General features: G+C 43.1%; 1 protein-coding gene and 1 long non-coding RNA gene across 3 annotated transcripts in view; one reads left to right on the top strand and one right to left on the bottom strand.

Annotated features, from left to right (window-relative positions):
- Nucleotides 1-828: 828 nt before the first annotated feature.
- The window catches only part of CELSR2 (cadherin EGF LAG seven-pass G-type receptor 2), a 126,407-nt gene continuing 112,639 nt past the window's right edge, over nt 829-14,596 (bottom strand). The window contains exons 30-35 of one of the 2 annotated variants that reach the window (XM_042462744.1): nt 14,315-14,445; nt 14,026-14,114; nt 11,548-11,721; nt 8,960-9,184; nt 6,980-7,223; nt 829-6,166 (exon numbers count right to left, since the gene is read on the bottom strand). In XM_042462744.1, the coding sequence (XP_042318678.1) occupies nt 6,139-6,166; nt 6,980-7,223; nt 8,960-9,184; nt 11,548-11,721; nt 14,026-14,114; nt 14,315-14,445 (891 nt within the window). In that variant the 3' untranslated portion in view covers nt 829-6,138. The remainder of the gene's footprint in view (nt 6,167-6,979; nt 7,224-8,959; nt 9,185-11,547; nt 11,722-14,025; nt 14,115-14,314; nt 14,446-14,596) is intronic. The other variant, XM_042462745.1, reaches the window with a different exon arrangement.
- LOC121928292 overlaps nt 9,084-14,596 on the top strand; it is a 10,676-nt gene continuing 5,163 nt past the window's right edge. Inside the window, exons 1-2 of the long non-coding RNA XR_006103474.1 lie at nt 9,084-9,220; nt 10,418-10,456. This is a non-coding gene — a long non-coding RNA (uncharacterized LOC121928292). The remainder of the gene's footprint in view (nt 9,221-10,417; nt 10,457-14,596) is intronic.

The raw sequence follows: 14,596 nt of genomic DNA, 5'->3' as shown, positions 1-14,596 counted from the left end.
AATATAAGGTATATATGGCCAGGTACTACAGCTTCGTTCTTCTGCCTGTGTGTGGACAATTATCAGCAACCGACCTTTCCCTCGAGACTGGTGGTCCTTGCAAATATCTTTGCCATTACTGGACAAAAACTGGTTGAGTTAGAGTGCAGTGGCTTCCTCTGTTTCTGCTGAAATTGTGTGCTTCACAATTGTGTGCTTCATAGATGAGTGGTGTTTCCTGTTGCTTAATGTTTTTATGCCAGACTTCCATCCTTGATGGAAAATGAACTCTGCAACCTAGATTCTCCTCTAGTAATTATCTCTTGCTCTGTTGCTGCCCTCAACTGCTAGCAAGAGGACTGAGGTGCTTCTATTCTCCATCTTAATGACAGAGTAGGAGAATGAAAGCTCTAATCTTCTTGCTAGCAGTTGGGGGGAAGCAGGGGAGATAATTGCTGGAATAATGCTACTCTACCTCGATTAAAATAATTATTTTGGTTAAGGTAATTTCTAGTCTGGCCTAATTAAGAGCTATCATGGTGTAGTGCTTTGAACATTGGACAACTTTATAACAGGGTTCGAATTCCCACTCGGCCATGGAAAGCCACTGGGTGACTTTGGACAAGTCACCCACTCTCATCCTCAAAGAAAGGTAAACGTAAACCCACTCTAAACAAATATTGCAATGAAAACTCCATAATAGGTTCGCCATAGGATTGCCATAAAGAGGGAGGCACACAGCAACAAAAATAATCAGTGTTATTGGTAGTTAGTCGCTGCCATCTCATGTTAAATCCAGATTTTCTAACAGAAGATATGAACACACAGCACTGAAATAGAGCCACCTGCCACAGAACTATGGTTTTATTATTTAGGAGAGGGGGTGAACCCTATAGTATTTACATTAACAACCCTACCTGTACACTTCAACAGTTTGTACCAAGGGAAAAGCCAGCATCACATCCGTGGTTAACAAAACATTTTGTCGCTCCCAAGGATTACTTTACACCAGGTCTCTTTCCCTATCCTCTTTACCTCGGCTCCTTGCCAAAATGGCTTCTCAAGGAAAAATCAGAAGTGCTTTCCCTAGTAAGTTTCCAGCATTTTCAACAGACCTCAGGTAGAAATTCAAAAAATGCATCTTCTCCTGGAAATTCAGTGCTGGAGTGGCGTTGGGATCTTTACCTTTTGAATTTCTCTGCTGTGTGATGCTGACACCCATCTAGCAAAAGAAGGGACAATCTTACCTGGTTGTGGCTAAGCTCTGCTGTAAACTAACCCCTTACGTATTTTAGAGATGAGTCCACACAAACATTCACAGAGAGGGGGTCTGAGCCTATAATAACATGTCCACGTTTGACAATGTTGGCAGGTGTTTACTGTTCAGATAAATTCTGCATCTACCATAACTACTCCTTCAGGGCATGTGTCAGTTTATTCAGATGCCTTTTCCATGTATTATTTAGTGATATAGGAGCCAAATGTTTGTTGTTTTTTTACACTCCTACTCCAGTTGGTAGGATATATGTTTCCCAGCCAAAGCAACAGGCAGCTTTAGAAGACTGAGAGATAATACAGATCGTTCCCATATATTTCCACATGTTCCTGCTTAAATTCCATCTAAATACATCATCACCAGCCTAGTATCTTCCAGATCAGCTGGACTATAACTCTCATTATCTCTGACTGATGGCTGTAATCCAACATCCCTCAAGTGTGCTGGCTTTAGGAAGGCCACTCGAATTACTTCAGGATCTGACTTGGGTGGTGGTGATTTTTCCCTTGACTCTGGTTTGTTCCAGCCCCTCCCCTAAGATGGCACAGCTTTGGACAAACAGTCTCCACTAAATATATGTATACACACTTAAAAAAAAACATTAAAAATAAATTAAAATGCAGACATGCCAAATACATCATCACCACTGGTGAAACAGCTAACTGGCTCTTTATGGACAGCAGATGGACTCAAAACAATAAACTGGTTGCAGTGGGTGGAGCAGAAGCCAAGCTCTGGTATGGAGTTCCTAGAGGAGTTCATCCCTCCCTGATCCTGTGGTATCTTGAGGTTTAACACCATCCTGATGATTTATACTTATGGAAGGGCACTCTCACCCTCTCCAATTCTGTCCTCCTTTGAGGACAAAATCTTCTGAAGACAGGTTGTTGTTGTTTTTCCTTCCTGGAAGTTACAGCTGCTTCAGAGAGCTGATTCTGAATCACTACTGCTTTCCAGTTTGTTTCAGTTAATAGTTTCTGTATATGAGAAAAGCTCTTGCATAGGAAGTTATTGTAGGCTATTGTGTGCACTTGAGTTGCAGTCTAAAGCCTTAGAATTAGAGGTACAGCAAGGATTGGGGCAGGGAAAGTTTGCCAACTTTTTCATACTTTAAATATTTTTATGAAAGCAAAAATGGAGCAGACAAAAGTCTTCCCCAGTGATAGGAAAAGTTTCACCTGCTGCATAGCTGACAATGGAACCCTGGCAAAGAAACTATTCAGCAAATGCTAGCTGGAGAAAAACAGGAATTCAGTCTGTCTAGGGAGGGGCTTATGGAAGACTTTGTTCAGCAGCCTCTGATCCTCCCTTTTTAAAAAACTTATTCAGTGCTGCAGGATTTGTGGGCTTCTGCTGACACTTTTTTTGGGGGGGGAGAGCTTATTTGCTCCTCTGGTAAGAAGTGATAATGCAAAACTTGAGAAGGGAAGCTTCTCTGTTTACCTCAGCTTGTTAATTTCTCTACTGGCTGTATTTTCCATGTGTTCTAAAGTGATCAGAGTGGGTGGTTTTATTTTCTAGATGTTTTGATTTGCTAGATAGGGGCAAAGGGAGGGGCCCATTTTCTAGTTAAAAGCATTACATGCTTCTTTGCACTAACCTATGGGTCATGCAGAAGACTTCCCATGGAGAAAAGTCCACAGTTTACTTTATCTCCTGTTTAGCACTAGAGTAACTGTAGTACAGTAAATGTATCGTGGGAGTTGTGGGGCAAGGGAGAAAAGTCAGTAACTGTTTTCAGAAATGTATCCACTCAGGGATGTAGCCAGGATTTTAGGAAGGGGGGGGTCCAGACTAAGTGCCACCATTATAATGGGGCTTGGGCACGGCGACACAGCAGCTTGCACCATTCATTTTTCTAATGGAAGGGAGGGTCCGGACCCCAAGGACTCCCCCCTGGCTACGTCCCTGATCCACTTTGTATTGGGGACAAACAGCAAACATTGGTTGGGATCCTCTTGTTTACTTACACTGGCCTAACCAGGGGCTACCAGCTTAAGTACTTTAGAAGACATTGCACAAGAAAATACCCAGTACCTCTTTGTACGGTGGTTTTTCCTGGCTCTATAATGACATCTGGAAGGAAGCAGATAGCAGCTCCATTCCCCACAGGTCTGTGCCCAGCCACCATTCAAGCTTGCAGTGCACAGCTAGAAGCAGCCTTCACCTTCCTGGACTTCCAGTCAGTGAACTGGTGGTCTGAGAGGACAAAAGCAGCTCCTTTCCCCCAGCTGTACAAAACAGACTAGATGGTACAGTAGGTTCTGTCTTTGAGTGGTTGCAGAGGTACACCTGAGAGCTAATGGGTTTTCCTTACACCACAAGGAAAATGTACAGTTCTTGTAAGCTATGCAAGTTTTATGCTTTACCAGCACACTAACAAGATCTTGATGAGTGATCGATGTGGGGCATTAGGACACTAAACACTTCCCAGTGGGAAATGATCCAATATATGGTAGGAGAGGAGGAATCCCATTTTCTCCTTTCACTTAATGGGGATACAACTGAGTAGCTCACACTGGAACACTAGGCGCAGTGAAAGCAAAACTATATTGGACCAGTCCTTGCTTTTAAGAAGCTGGAGCTGATTTGTTGCTGTCTGCTTAAGCATTTAAGGTGGCAAATAGATGCTATTAATAGACGCTATTAAAGTGCCAGGCTGACATTATACAGGTTTAAAAGAATCACACCCTATTATGTTAAAACATTTCAAGAAAGGGGTTAGGGAACTGGCAAGGACAGATACCATCAAAGGCTGGATGGCAATGCCCAAGATTTCCAGAGGCAACGACCATAGTCAAGTCCCAATTTTACTCCTCATTGTGCAAACCTTGACTAAGTCAGCAAAGCGCATTCCATTTGCGCCTCAGCTAATGAGACTTTAACATTGCTACAAAGCTAAAGATGTAACCCGGAGGGGATTTTCATCTCATTAAATTAGAATATCCTTCAGCAGTGGTCAAGTTTTTTTTTTTAAAAAACAACCATTTCAAAATAAACAGTGCCTTCACCCCTCCCCAAGCCGCCCACCCTATTCCCGTGCTCCCTTATCAGAAAAAAGAAAAGAAAAGAAGATCTCTTTCCCAAGGAACATTATAAAAAAGTACTTTCCAAAAGGACCCAGCATGAAAATCCCCAATATGAGCAGGCATCAGGCTTGGCTGAGTGTAGAAAAATGAAGGCTTCTGAGGCAGAAAGGCAGCGCCCTATTGGCATGAAAGCCAGGCGCTATTGGGAGACATCAATGCAGCATCCTTATTCCAGGCCAGTGGCACATGGACCAGGTGCTGACTGGCTGTGAGGAGCGGGAGGTGGGACTTCTTTCTTTTTGTCATTTTCTATGAAAATAACTGCAGCATGGACTGATAGCTCAGCAGGCCACACCTACAGTGCTCAACACCTACGGGCTACCTCTTGGCACAATCCCAGTGGGGCCAAGTCACTGAATCAGCAGGCTGAACTTGGAGAGGTGGTGGTCACAACTGAGCAGTTGGTCATTTATCGTGGACTGAGAAGAAGCATTTCCCTTGGATGCCAGTGGCCTAGATTGGGTCCTACACCCCTGGTTCCACTGGGAAAACTGAAGCAGTGAGGGTGGAGTAAGCAACTTGCTAGAAAAAGGACACGATCCACAGCTGGCTCACATCTGTACAGTCCATGGACGTAGGTAGTACGATGGTGACTGACATCCTGGGGAAATGGCTCTGGGTATCTGTAATAATCCTATCATTTCTTTAAACACTAAAATTAAGAAAGAGAACATAAGTGATACTGGCCCCTGCTATGCAACAGCCAACAAAATACATACACAGACTCCAGGAAAAGTTGTTTGGATGATAATTTCCTTCTCCATTCTATGTTTTCTTGTAATGGCAAAGCCAAGATTTTGTGTTGCTATCTTTCCTATGTGCCAAACCACTAGAGATTGGCCTGCACAGGGTTTAAGCATGCCTGATTTGGGAGATGTGTTTAAGCCCATGCTTATGGATCTGAGAAAAGCACACTTATGATACATACACATTGCAGAGGGAAGCAAAAGCTATCTCCTAGGCAAGTATACACAAAGGGGAGGCAAAGTGGGCCTGCCTAAGCAGAGCTTAGCACAGATCTCACGCAGCTCTCTTGCATACCCATGGCACCTCCAGCTGTAATTCAAAATCGCAATCCTCTGCTTGTAGGAGGATGCCAGAATAATATCATTCAGAAACTGCCCCGTTCCAGATTTGTCTCCTTATCCTAGCATCTACATTTCTCAGTGTCCCCCCCTCCTAATGGCAGCCCATCTCCATATACATTGACCCCCTCCAAGCTCAGCCCCATTGTCAAATATGCAAACACCTGCACTGTAATGCATATCCAGAGGCCCCGGCACATGGTTGCTGCTGTGGCTCCCCCAGCCCAAGTTTGATACAGAAGAACAAAAAATATATATTCCAGCCATTCAGTAGTTCCAGACTGGGCAACAAAGCAAGAAAATCCCTGAAGACTTGGAGGTGGTCAAGTTTGTGTTTCTGCTTCTGTCCATTTGACAATGATCCAAAGTGCATCTGTTCAAGTAGGTCCGCCTCCTGGGACCTGCCATTCCCTTGGTGCAGGGGTGACAGCAGGTCAGTTTTCATTTGGCACTACATATGGTGGATCCAGCTCCCTGTGCTGTGCTGTGCTGAAGGAGACAACATTCCTCGCTGCGGTTTGAGAGCTATCCTGGGCTCCCGGACTGGCCAAAGCACAAGAGTAAAAGAGTCTGGTGCGTGTGGCGTCAGATTGAGGTTTCATCGCTCCTGCTCAGTGATAAAACACAAAGCGAGACGGGACGAGGGAAACAAACACATGAGCATGGTCATGAGCAGGTTTGAGCAAAGCACGCCCCTGGGGCTCACGTGTTAATGGAGGAAATTAAAAAACAGAAATCTGGGCGATTGAAGAGAGAGGTGAGCGAACGAGAGACAGAGAAGGGAGGAGAGGAGGAGGAGAGGGTGGGTTAGTGCCAGAGAGCTGAAGAAGAAGTTAGAATAGGACAGTATGTCTTCAATCCCTCCCTCTCTCCCTCCCCACCCCCATCACTGCACTGAGGATAATACTTTGGGTTGACTGTTTACATTTAACAGCAACTCTGGGGAAGTCCCGTATGTAAGCAGAAGAGCCTGTTGTCAACATCAAAGAAAGCCTCTAAGTGCACCCTAGAAATGCATCGTTCTTACATTAGGGCAACCTGGTACTGTATCTCTGTCCCCTCCCTTCCCAAATCTTCCACTATTCAGAGGTAACAAAGGGGTTGCTGGTTTTTATGGCTGCAACAATGCCCTTCATATGCTAATCCATATCAGGGTATCAGGGGCTACAGAAAGAATGGTTCTACTCCAGAGGCAGAAGCCAGATAAGGAATGAGTCTAAGAGTAGAAAGGGCAAAGGCAAGGGAGGTAGTGATTCTTAGCAAGCCCCAGTGAAAATATGGCTCCAGGTATTCAGGGGAACTACAAGGGGATGAGAGTACAAGTTAGGAAGAACCTACGAAGCCATAAAGTAGTGATGGACAGAGAATTTTTTTCCAGAGGTATAGCTTGGGGACAAGGTGGGGAGGAGTAAGAAATATACTGTACCAGCCCAGAAAGACTGGAGGCACCAGGTGTGCTGTGTATGATGGAGAACCACATACAAAGGTAGAGGGCTCATGTATGAGCTGCCAAGCAGAGCTCACCAAGTAGAAGGCTCTGCCATACTCACTCAGAGCCTGAAGAGTCCTCATCCACTGTGCCAGTCTTTATGCTCATAGTGATGGGCGTCAAGCCATTGAGCTGCTCCTGTAGCGTCTGGCGGGGCCGGGGTGCCCCACCCCCACGGCTGCCATCACTGCCTGAAGAGCCGTGGGATGATACCATCCCTGAGCGGCAGCTGGAGAGCTTGTTGTGGATGCGCTGGATGCTGTTCTTCTCACTTATTGGGGGTAAGCACTTCTTCTTCAGGATGCCTGGGGAAAGAATGTGGTGGAGTCAAAAGAAACAATCCCTGCTGCAGGCACTTGGCCAAGGCCAAAGGACCACACTGTATTTGTCACTTCATTTGCCTTTCTATTGCTGGCAATGTATGTCAGGTAGAGGAGATGCTAAGACAAATGAGAATTATAGCATGGGGCCAAGCAGTCCACATCACAGTCCTGAGTGGAATCAAACAGACAAACACGCACGCACACCTTCTATTCACAGTGGGAGGAAAGCTCCCACTAGCAGCAGTAACAACTTCTCTTACATTTCAAACAGCAAAGGCATGTAGGATTGGAGCAATTCCAATCAAGTCTGTGGAAGCCCAGGATTAAATTCCCACCTTCAACACATCATGGAATCAATTTGCTATTTATTTATTGTTTAAAACCCAGCTACATGAGAGCAAACTACATGATAAATGTCAGATCTAGCTTGCCCCTAATTAGAAATGTGCCACCACAGAATGGCCAAGGTCATACTTTGCTTCAGCAGTATATATATCTGCCCATGGAATTACATTATATAAAATACCCTATATGCATACCAGCATAGCAGAATGTATGTGGATCAGTGGTCAATGAGCATAGATGACAACCCACTGTGCAATTACAATACTGCAATCCATATAGGCAATACACATTCATTCACTACTCTATATATGTTAATGTGCGACCACATGCAGAACTCTGTTTATGCGTCAGTTGCATATGACCATTATGCATTGCACAAAAGGGGAGAAAAAACACTCCACATGTGTAGCACAAGTTATGTAAGTAACTAACTGGATTGCAATGCATAAAGGCAATACACATTCACATCAGTGTGACCAAGAAAAGAAGGTCTGCCTCACCTTCCTAAAACACCTGCAATCCCCCCATAATAGGTTCCTTCCCTCCAGCATCTCCTGTACTCTCTTCCAATCAGCTATGCTTGCACAGGAGCAATTGCTCTGTGTTATTGTGGAGAGCCTATAGCACAGGAGTTGCAAATAAATACAGCTCAGATTCAGTGCTGGCATCTTGGGCTTGGAGAGAACCCTGTCTGAAACTCTGAACAGACACTTCCAGTCAGTGTTGATAACACTGGGCTAAGTGGACCAATGTTTTGACTTAGTATAAAAGGAAGTTCTTTATATTTCTTTGTCCACAATGAAGGTTCAAATCTAGGGAGCATCTTCTCTTTAGATGAAGGACCAAAGCTCAATTATAGAGCACTTGTGTCTCATGAAAGGTCCCACATACAATTGTTAGCATTTCCAGGGAAGGACAGGGGAAAGAGTATTTCTACTTAAACCCATCAGAAGACACCACTACACAAAAAAGCTAGAAGTATCTAAAAACTGACTAGGTATAGGGCAGATCATGGACTACAACTCCCGGAATCCCTCACTGACAATGCTGGTTGGGGGATTCTGAGGCTGTAATCCAAAAAAGTACAGTTTGCAAACTGATAGCTATTTCCAATGATCCTAGAAAGGTAAGTTCAAAAGATCTGATGAGTTTTTATGGGAGTGGGGCAAGTTCTGCAATTTTATCTTAAATCTTATGATCTGAAACAACATTAATTGCTCAGATGTTTTCTGCCTACTTTTTGCTAAAACACTAGATCAAATTTAGGTTGGAGTGGAGTTTACTGAGACATCTAAAAGAGAGGAAATTGACAAAAATTAGGAAGGCATGTGAGTGAATGTAGATTTACTGTATTTCAAGTCAAACGTCCTTACTTTTCTGGGGCTGGGCAGTAGGGTGAGGCAGTGAGCCCAAGACGCCCTCCCTGATCTGTGTTTCCCCATTCTCCCTAGGTATCTCTTCTGGTGGTCCCAGCCGATCGATCTTGCCAACTGGCTCCACACGTAACTTCTCCGAGCCAGCATGCCCATCACTCTCGCTTGCAGTGGTCATAAAGTCACCTGGCCAATAAGGTTTGCCAGGACCAGAGAGGTTTTCCACTGGGGACACAGAGAAAAGAAGCATAGGTTTGAATAGTAAGCACTGGGACCTTTCTGCTTTCCTTGCCATTTAAGGACCTGTGAAGAAGCTCAGCCAAATCACATAAAGATAAACAAGAAAGAGACTATCAAAGGGGTTGTAATTTAGACAGAATGTTTGACAGAAAAATAATTTAGATCCAGAGAAATTACATTACTATGATGTGTAGGCAAAAGCATTCATCTTGCATCACAGTTCTGGAATTCTTAATTATAATTTAATTTGTTTTATTTATATACCGCTATTCCAAAGATCATGCGGTGTGAACCGCAATCAGCTCAAGTAAGCTAATTTGTCCCCAACAGTCTGGGTACTCATTTTAGCGACCTCGGAAGGATGCAAGCCTGAGTTGAGCTTGGGCCCTTTTGCTGGTCTTGAACTCGCAACCTTGTGGTTTTGAGTGAATGGCTGCAGTACAGGCATTTAACCACTGCGCCACCAGGGCTCCATTCTTCCTTGTGAAAGTGTAGTAGTAAGGTTGAGCAGGGCACAGTGTAACCCTCACTTCAAGCACTGAATTGGGCACCTCCTACTTTACCATCAGGAAGGCTGCCAGTCTTCCTACCACCAGTAGGGCTGTTAGCAAGTTCCAAGGACTCCTCAGAACAAGGCATCTGGCAGGCATATCTGAAAGCCCCACTACCCAAGAAAGAAAGGAGATGTGATGCCTTGGAATAGCTACCAGTCCAATGACTCATTCTGAGAACCCTTCAGAGTAAGGCACCAGGTGAGTGAACAGAAAGCCTCTCCAGCCCAAATGCTTCTTTTTCCATACCAGAAAAAAACATAACTGGCAGATTTGCACTCCAAAGACACTGGAACACACTCTTCATGGGAAAACAGGACTGAGAATTATCTTTTGAGGTAATTCCCTGAGAATTATCTTTTGAACCAGGCAATCAGACTGGAAATGTTTTCAAAATCCCAGAAAAGCAATAGAACAAGGTTTAGAGTTAGGTTACCAAAAAAAAAAAAAAAATCATAAGAATTAGGGAATACAAAATGTATTAAAACAGAAATGATGACTAGTATACCTGAAGAACTATTTGTCTCCATATGTCTCTATGTGTACATGCTAACATTTCAGCAGAGTACCTGCTTCAGATACTCTACAGGTGACTATAGGGAAAAGGGTCTGCTCAGTGGTGGCACCCTGATTATGGAACTCTCTCTCTTTTTCTCTCTTCATAAAGGCTTCTCTGGTGCCTACCTGGATGTCATTGAAATGTCAGGTAAATGCATTAAAAAAACATACATTTTTAAAATCTTCTTTGCATTATCTCATGCTGCTTAATTTTTGTTTTTAGTTCCACTAACTACCATATATACTCAGTTATATGTCGACGTCATGTATAAGTTGAGGTGAGGTTTGGGGTGCAAAATTATTAAATTTGGCTTGCCCTGTGGATTAGTTGAGGGTAAAATTTTGGGACTCAGCATGGGGCTTCTCGGGTCCACAGTGAGCGTTCACCCATTCTCCTCTCCACTGCCCAGTCCTCTCCTTGGGAGAGAGCTAGGCAGTAAAGGAGCCTTGAGGGGCAAGCGTTCACTCCTCCTCCTCCACCAGTGCCCCCTGGGAAAACAGGGAGGCAAAGGATCCTTGAGAGGTAAGCTTTTGCCCATCCTCCTCTTCCACCAAGGCTCTCTCCTTGGGCCTGGAAACATTCCCATATTGACCTATGCATAAGTTGACCCAGGTTTTGGGGGGTCAATTTTTTTGAATAATTTTCTCAACTTATACACAAGTATATATGGTACTTTCATACTGTTCTATGATATTGTGGTCCTTTAACATTCTTGCTTCAACTTCTTCTGTTATAAATCTTATATAAAAAAAATTAAACTAAGACTGTAAAAACATACCTGGAAGCATATTGAAAGGTTGCGTATAAATCCATCAAAATCAGCCCAATAACAATACTGAGTTTGAGGGTCAGCACTATTCTAACAGTCAGTCTTCATGAGACGATTCTACATTCTTATCAGGACTTGCTCATGAGTCTGCTCCTATAATACTATACAAATTAACAACTTCCACCACAATATTTTTACAGGTCCTATAAATTTGCAGTATTGCAAGTCATCATGATTGCCAAACATTACTTTGTAGGAAGACCAGAATATTTACTACTTGCAAAAAATACATATGTAAAAGCATAAGCAAAAGGAACTCTAACTGAACAGTCCAAAATCTATTATAGATGGCCCAGAGGTGGAATCTCAATATGTTGACAAAAATTCTCATCCAGAATGAGATCCATCCTCCCCATTTGTCCACCATTAGAGGGCTCCTGGAGATGCTAAAAGACATTCCTAGCATTACCCTTTGGAGTGCTGTGTGCTGGCAGCTTTTCATTGTTTGGGCACAGTAAGTTCTCCCAGCAGGGTTCTCTGGCAAATTCTTCATCTTCTTCACTATCTGAGGAGTGGGTGGAGGCATAGGATCCACTCTGGTCATCTTCCAGGGAGAGGTCACTATCTGAGTCAGTGTCACGTTCTGTGAACAGAAAAGAAAGAGGGAGGGATTGAGGGAAAGAGTTAGATAGAAGGACTGAGATCCAGCACGGCAGAGTGGTTTGAGCATCTGGAGACCAGGATTTGATTCCCAGCTTGGCCATGAAACCTACTGGGAGACCTTGGCCAAATCACATGCTTTCAGTCTCAGGGGAAGGCAATGGCAAACCTCCTCTGAACAAATCTTGCCAAGAAAAACCCAAGACAGGTTCGCCTTAGGGTTGTCATAAGTCAGAAATTACTTGAAGTCACCTAACAGCACACACCGCACTGTCTAAGGACCACCATGTTCCCTAAATGCCCCCCCACCACACTTATACACACTTATTACCTAATTCACACCTCGTGGTCACAACTAGGACTTAGAAGCATCCTAAAATTCAAGCAGGATTTCTATCTAAGAGTGGAGATGCAACCTGTCTTTGATTTCAGAATGTGATGCAATCATGCTAAATATGAATAATTTTCTCAACATATACATGAGTATATATGTGTATATACTTGTTCTTGTTCTTGTCAAGACAAGCTGACACAGCAAGATAGCCTATCAACTTTGTTAACCACTATGGAATTTATTGCATCTGGCATGAGATCAAGTTGGTGGATGTGGGGTTTTTCCCCCAAGATTTTTGCAAGTTGTGCAAATGTCTCTGCACAAAACTAGTCTTTTTCCCCTCTGAAGCAAAACACCCACCCACAGAAAGCACAGAAGGTCTGCCTGGGTAAACAGAAAATATATAAAAAGGCTCTCCTTTGCTGCTGACGTTTTAAAAATCCATGCAGTGACAGCAGCTAATATAGCTTAGCTACACCATTTGTGTCATTTATGCAAAAAGCATACACACAAATTAAGACCAACAGAAGTTTGAGGTTTCACAAGCAAGGATTTACATGCCTATCCAACAATGCAATTATTCTGATAAGAGATTTTGAATAAATCTTCATTAACCAAATCAGATGGCTCTGGCATGTAATGGAACTATTTGGCGTAGTTGCTTCTCCATAGTCCAAGCTTTAACAATCCACTATGCAAATTGCAAGCATTAGTACAGGTTAAGTGCTTCTTCATACAGTGTACAAGCTCTACAATTTGTTTATAACAAGATGTAGTGGTGCTTGATAATCTGAGGGCTTGTCTACATGGATTATTTTCTCTGAATTCCCCACAGGCTCATGATGCAGGACCAATATCCCAAATTGGCCGCAGGCTGTGTTCACGATGTCAGCACTTGATTCACCCTTTCTTCCTCTTAAACTGAATTTAAAAATATTGCCTTTTGCTCTGGGTTTTCAGCTCTTTCTGAAGTGATGGCAGGTGGCTGCCTTCTCACATGATCCCTGCAAACCATCTAGTGCTGCCACTGCAGGCATGAGTCACTCAGTCACAGGAGTCAGAACAAGGTATCCAGCATCTATAAAATGGCTAGGCATCTCTTTGTGACCTCAGCAACAGCACTGGGTGACAAATGGGGACTATGTAGGAAGGCAGCCTCCCATTGTCACTTAAGAGAGAGCATAGAGAATAAGGGAAATTTACAGCCAGAATACTCCAGGAGCATACCAGAGTGTTCTGACAAATGAAGACAAACCCTGGGCTGCTTTCAATGCCAAATTCATACGCCTTCGCTTATGCAGTATGGCTCTCACAACTATTGGCTGGAGGACATGTGCAGGAGGGTGCTATTGTGCTATTTGGGAGATTCTTAGAGGCCTCTGGTCTAACCCAGTATGGTTCCTTCTATGTTCTTATGTACGTTCAGTTTCAAACTGGGTACACACAATTAGCAACCACACATCTTCTTCAGAAAGTGTCAGTCAGAATCTATTCAGACCATATGGTCACTGCATCAATTTGGTCATGGAAAGTGGCACTAAAATGTTTTTTATTTTTGCTTAGTCTTTGCTTCAGGTGATCTGTTAAATATTCATGTGTACAAAAACGTATAAATCTACATAAAAAATAAAATTTTACATCTAATCAGGCACAGAATTTGAAAGGAAAAAGTGTGCTTAACACTTTGAATTCAATTTCCCTGCTACAAATCATTCCTGTTCCATCCCCAAAGCTCTTATTAGCCCCTCAGGGGAAAAATATAGGTAGAACATACTATTTCAAGAATGGTGAAAAATTGTGAAAATGATTTTTTTGGAAGTAAGAAAATATATTACAACGTATTAAGAACTGTATGGCAGCAGTACATACCGTTCTTAAATGGCTATTTTTTGATAACAGATCTATACTAAGCAACAGTGGTATCCATAATAGCCTTATTTTATCTCTCCTCACCATTGTTTTGATCCTTGGCTTCCAGGAAAAGTGAGCTGGGATCTGCAGGCCCAAGGTGCACCTGGCTGTTGCTTAGACCAGACTCTTCCCTGTAAAGAGCAACCCAGAAAAGTTAATAGCAGCCCCTAGTTTGGAGTTCCCACAGCACAAAGGATTGAGCCTTACATAAAATGTTTGCCCATTAGAATGACTTGAAGGCATATCACAACAACAACAATCACTGGTTTATGTCACATGCAAGTGAGGGCAATCCATAGAAATGCTACTTGATTTCTGGCATTAGAATTACCTGAGCACAAAAGGGATGTAGCTGTGTTGACTCTTGCCAGAGCGGATGGTACTGTGTAAAGAGCCAGTGGAGTCCCCAAAGGGTGTGTGGTAGAGCTGCCCATCCACATAGGTGTTGTTGCAGTTATAAGCCTGGTGAAATCACTGCAGTTAGTGGAAAGGAAGTGACAAGAAGCAGCAAAACAAAATACCTACACCACCTCCCACTTTAATTTCATTGTCAGGTTCATCCATAATAATAATAATAATAATAATAATAATAATAATAATAATAATAATAATA

The sequence above is a fragment of the Sceloporus undulatus genome, chromosome 4 (assembly GCF_019175285.1).
Source record: "Sceloporus undulatus isolate JIND9_A2432 ecotype Alabama chromosome 4, SceUnd_v1.1, whole genome shotgun sequence".
NCBI classification, from domain to species: Eukaryota; Metazoa; Chordata; class Lepidosauria; order Squamata; family Phrynosomatidae; genus Sceloporus; species Sceloporus undulatus.
The sequence above is the reverse complement of the archived record's forward strand: the minus strand, read 5'-3'. Positions and strand labels throughout refer to the sequence as shown.